The 4,580-nt window shown below is 37.7% G+C and overlaps 1 protein-coding gene across 4 annotated transcripts in view; it reads left to right on the top strand.

Moving 5' to 3' along the window:
• Window positions 1-73: 73 nt before the first annotated feature.
• The window catches only part of Rgs7 (regulator of G protein signaling 7), a 460,451-nt gene continuing 455,944 nt past the window's right edge, over window positions 74-4,580 (top strand). The window contains exons 1-2 of one of the 4 annotated variants that reach the window (XM_048809209.1): window positions 74-311; window positions 1,011-1,137. In XM_048809209.1, the coding sequence (XP_048665166.1) occupies window positions 1,060-1,137 (78 nt within the window). In that variant the 5' untranslated portion in view covers window positions 74-311; window positions 1,011-1,059. The remainder of the gene's footprint in view (window positions 312-1,010; window positions 1,138-4,580) is intronic. The other 3 variants (XM_048809208.1, XM_048809207.1, XM_015483535.2) reach the window with 3 other exon arrangements.

Below are 4,580 nucleotides of genomic sequence, written 5' to 3'. Positions count from 1 at the left end.
GGAGTCCTCTCGGTCCCCAGCCGGCACCCAGCCCTGGCTCTGCGCAGCAGGAGCGACCGCGGGCACTGGGCGTCCGCCCCTGGGAGCTCCGCTCCGGGGCTGGGCTTCGGGCGCTGAGCGCACACCGCGGTCCACGGTTCTGAAACTGCTGCCCGGCTCCAGCAGTGCCTCACCGAGCGGGGCACAGGCGCGCCTGCCATTTGCAGCTGCTAGGAGAGCCAGGCAAGGGGACCCGGGGCTTGCCTGTTTCCTCCTCTTTCGCCGGTTGCTTTGAGGCTTCAGCAGTTAGGTTTCTATTCATGGTGGTTCAGGTAATTACCTAAAGATTTGACCTCCCATCAGTTCTTGTTGCTGGGACATATTCCGTTGAGTTTCTTCAAAGATTAGTCAAATGGCATCTGGACTGACCCAGTGAAGTGGGGTGAGAGGACAGGAGACAGTGGCTGGCAGTGCAGGCAGGTGAAAAGTAGGCGAAGCATATATACCCTGGCTCTGTGTGGGAGACCCAGGGGAATAAAGAAGCACATGTGCCGGGGAATGACATGGGGAATGGGCCTCTCGGATGCTCCTGCATGTGGCAACTAGAAAGATGCCTGGGAGAAAGTGTGCTGCCCCTGGGTGTTGCTTTTCCACTCTTGGAAAAACACAAGCAAGTGGAGATGCAAGTATTGGGAGAGAAAACAACTCCCGGCACTATGGAAATGGTAACCATGGGTTTTTAAGGTGAGCATTTCACGCTTTTAAAAATAAGTACAACAGAAAATGAAGTCAGTTAACACCGTAGGCCAATAACTATTTCTAACCCAACGATTTTAATTTCTACATTCCCTGGGGATACTGTAGGTGTGAGTTGTTATTTTTAAAATCTATGTCCTGTGTCACTTCCTCCCAGCCATCCTTGGCTTGTAAGCATGCTCCATGTGGAGCTGCAAATATGAAGATGTATCGGGGAGTCAACCTCTTTATCACAATCTCTAGTATCTCACTCAAGTCTCTCTAACCATTTGCAGGGCAGACTGGTAATTCTTGTGTCGAAGAGCCGACCAAGTTTTGGGTGACATGGCCCAGGGGAATAATTATGGGCAGACCAGCAACGGGGTGGCAGATGAATCACCCAACATGCTGGTGTACAGAAAGGTAAGAATTTCTTAACTTTCTTTGAAAAATGGAAACTTCTGGCTTTCTTGATGTTTTCCACCTATCAACTTTGTGGCCTTGTAGATTCTCCAAATCACCAAAGATTGTCTAGGATACCTGAAGGTGACATATAGCTGTTGAAACACAAGGACATAAATGAGGTTTCACACACTTCTTGCTGATTTTGACATAGATCAATCTGTCATTAGCAATGACAGCAAGTTTGGGCATTCGATATATTTTGTTTGTTACAGGTTGATTTAATATTATCTATCATAATTTTGGAATCTTTTTAAATACTCCTCCTAAATGTTTAGGTTATAATACTTACATAAGTGTATCACATTTTAGAAATAAAAATAGACCACTTGCAGCTCTGTGGCAAGAGTGAATGTGTCTGTGTGAATATATGTGGTTTGATGTAGTTCAATGATTTTACTCCTAACTAATCAATTTTAGTTTTTTGCCTTAGTCTTATTTTTTGCTCTGTTTATATGATTTTGCTTGTAGATATCTATATTCTAGTGTCATATGCCCATTAAATAAACATTTATATTCCAGAGGAATTTCTTTTTGCCGTGAACACATCTGACATCTTTATGCAAACTTCAAGACATTGAGCTACTGTAATAAAGATGCATTTGGTTATTGCCCATGCTTCAGAGTGGTTGCTTGGGTAACTTCACTATGGTTATAATCAATAATCTTGCTAAGATTAAGGATGCTGTATTCTTTATGTAACTTTTTACCAATTGTTTCTATTGCATTTTATACTGGGATTATTTTTCTTGAGCACATTATCTGGAGTGCTTATTGGGCAAGATTCCTTTAGTTGATACATCAATGATAAAAAGGAAATCATACCTTGAAACCAAGAAAATTGTTAAAGGTTTTGATTAGAGTAAGCCACTGAAGAGTCCAGGATGAGTTTGCATTTGTTTTTTTTTCAGTGACATCAGAGCTGATTATTAGAAAAGATGAAAGGCTGTGTGCTACCTGGATCTGCAGGAAATCAAAACTTTTTGTCTGTGTAGCTCACAATCATTAAAAGGTAGTGATGTTTATGTGTTGGAGGGAAGATTGTTATTGCTGTAAGAAGAAGATGCCTGGCTCCTGGCATTATGCTAGCTGTCTTATTCTTTAGCCTGTGGACAGTACTATACTGTGTACTTGTGAATGCAATTAGATATGTCTGGGACAACACAGTATGATGGGGAAGAAAAATAGCCGACCATTTAACTTTTAAAGTATTTCAGTTGAATAAAGCAAGAAAATAATCCACTTGAGGCTAATTATTACTATGGTATTTCTACTTTGGTTGAAATAACTGGATACTTGATTAGTTTAGAGTTGGGATTAGATCTGAGAAAAAACATTTTGGTGGCAGTTAGATGTTTTAAATAAGTGATAATATATTCTGTTGTTTGGTATGACTCTGAATACTGTAGTGATGTGAAAATTTGAAATTTTGTTTTATGCATATATGCAATGTGGAAAGTTGGACTTCTGGGTAGAAAGTTATAGTGGTAAGCTATTTTTGTTAGCTCAAACAACTGTACCCTCTCTCTGTTTCTCTATCTAAGATGGAAGGATGAATTGATTGGGGGAAAAAAACCCCAGTTGCTTGATTAGAAATAAACAATATAACATATAACATCAACCAGTATGTCTCATTGAATCAGTTATAATGAGAACCAAAAAATAAGACAGAGGTCTTAGAAATATTTGATTAATGTACGTGAGCTTTATATTGCTGATTTCAAATGTATTTTAAAAATTATTGTATAGCTGTAAATTGCTATTAGTTATAATTTCAAGTTAATGACCTGAGATGACTTTAGGGAAAGAATCTAATACTTCATTTTTTAAAGCATTATTGTTGGTTAAGCTCAGAACTGTTGGTGATATTCATTGTACCTTTCTTTTATTAGCTCTTTGTTTAAGATAATGACATGTGTCACTTATTTTTCGAGAAAAAATTTCTTTAACAAATTATTAGTGGAAAAATTAGCTCAGCTCAGTAAGTTTTACTCATAATGCCAAACTATGGATTGCTTGGTTATCCTTTTATTCTCTGAGCACTTTTTTGTGTGGTATAAATAATATTATATAAATAAGTGCCAGATAATTTACAAAGAAACAGTTTTCCTTGGTTATCATTTGTTAGTTACAAAATCAAATGTTTTATGTCTTTGTGCATACATACATCATGACAGTATGAATTTCATTTGACTATTGCACCTGTTTCTTATATTTAATATAGATTTCATTTAATATCTCCTTAGTAGATGGCAAATTTTAATATGAAGAACGAATTGGAGAGGGGCATAGGTCAAATATATATATTAAGATGTTTTGACTGCTTCAGCTTTATAAAAGAATAGGCACTATATTATAATGTTTATCAATCAGAAAGTCAATCAAAAGCTTAGAAAAGAACTTCAGTTTCAAGAGCACATTGCTCAATAATAGCAGAAAGAATAGATGGAAAAATTGTTGTTTTATTGACTCATGCCAATTTTCTACTTCTGAGTCACCGTTGAAGCATGGTTATTGAAAGCATGTTCTGAAGTAGCAACATGCATGGTATTCTCACTTCTTCTCCCTTCCCCCATGCCACCTCTTGTTTATTTACTGCCCAAGATTGTCATCCACACTGAAGATGGATATGTGTTGTTTCCATTTTATCTTCATAGGCTATTAATGATTCTTCTAGACGCTCTAGAGAGACAGGAAACAGTGAATGGTTAGCAAAGTGGAGTAATTGGAAAATATGGGGGGTATGGATTTCTTATTTGTCTGATGTCTCTCTCCATCGTGATTATCCTCATATAGATTTTAGAAATTTCATCAAATATTGTAAAAATTCCAGGGAATCTTCTTTCCATGGAGAAGTCCCTGGAGATTTTATTGAAAAAAAAAAAAAAAGCATAGCCGATAAAACTCTGATCATGCAGGCAGAGCAAATGGCATCATAATGAAGGCTTCAGGCCGTAGTAATGCTCCCTCAGATCAGGATTGGTACCTGCAGCTACGTCTCAGATTTTTGCCAGTACCTTTTGGCTAATGTGAAGTGTCTCTCTGGAGTTCATTTGATGTCAGATGTATTTTAAAAATTCCTATGTGTGAAATATTTGACTTACCAATTCTTCAATTTATAATGTTGCCCTTTTCATAAGCACATGATTAAATTAGAGTGGCTATTTTATGTATTTAAGGACATCTTACTTAAATGTGAATAAGATTATGAGGCCTGAATACTCTTATTCTTGGAGATTTCTAGACTCCCCTCACAGGCCCTATCTAGATTGGACTGGAAATAATCCACTTCCTTGGTATTCAGCTATCTTCAACTTGTCTTGGAATCAGACCAGCTTCTTGAAGCATTTGTAGAGGTGACAAGACAGAACTGAGTTTTTTTTTTTTTTTTTTTTTTTTCCCCC

This window comes from Marmota marmota, unplaced genomic scaffold (genome assembly GCF_001458135.2).
Source record: "Marmota marmota marmota unplaced genomic scaffold, marMar, whole genome shotgun sequence".
NCBI lineage: Eukaryota > Metazoa > Chordata > Mammalia > Rodentia > Sciuridae > Marmota > Marmota marmota.
Note: the sequence above shows the minus strand (reverse complement) of the source record. Positions and strands in the feature narration are given on the sequence as shown.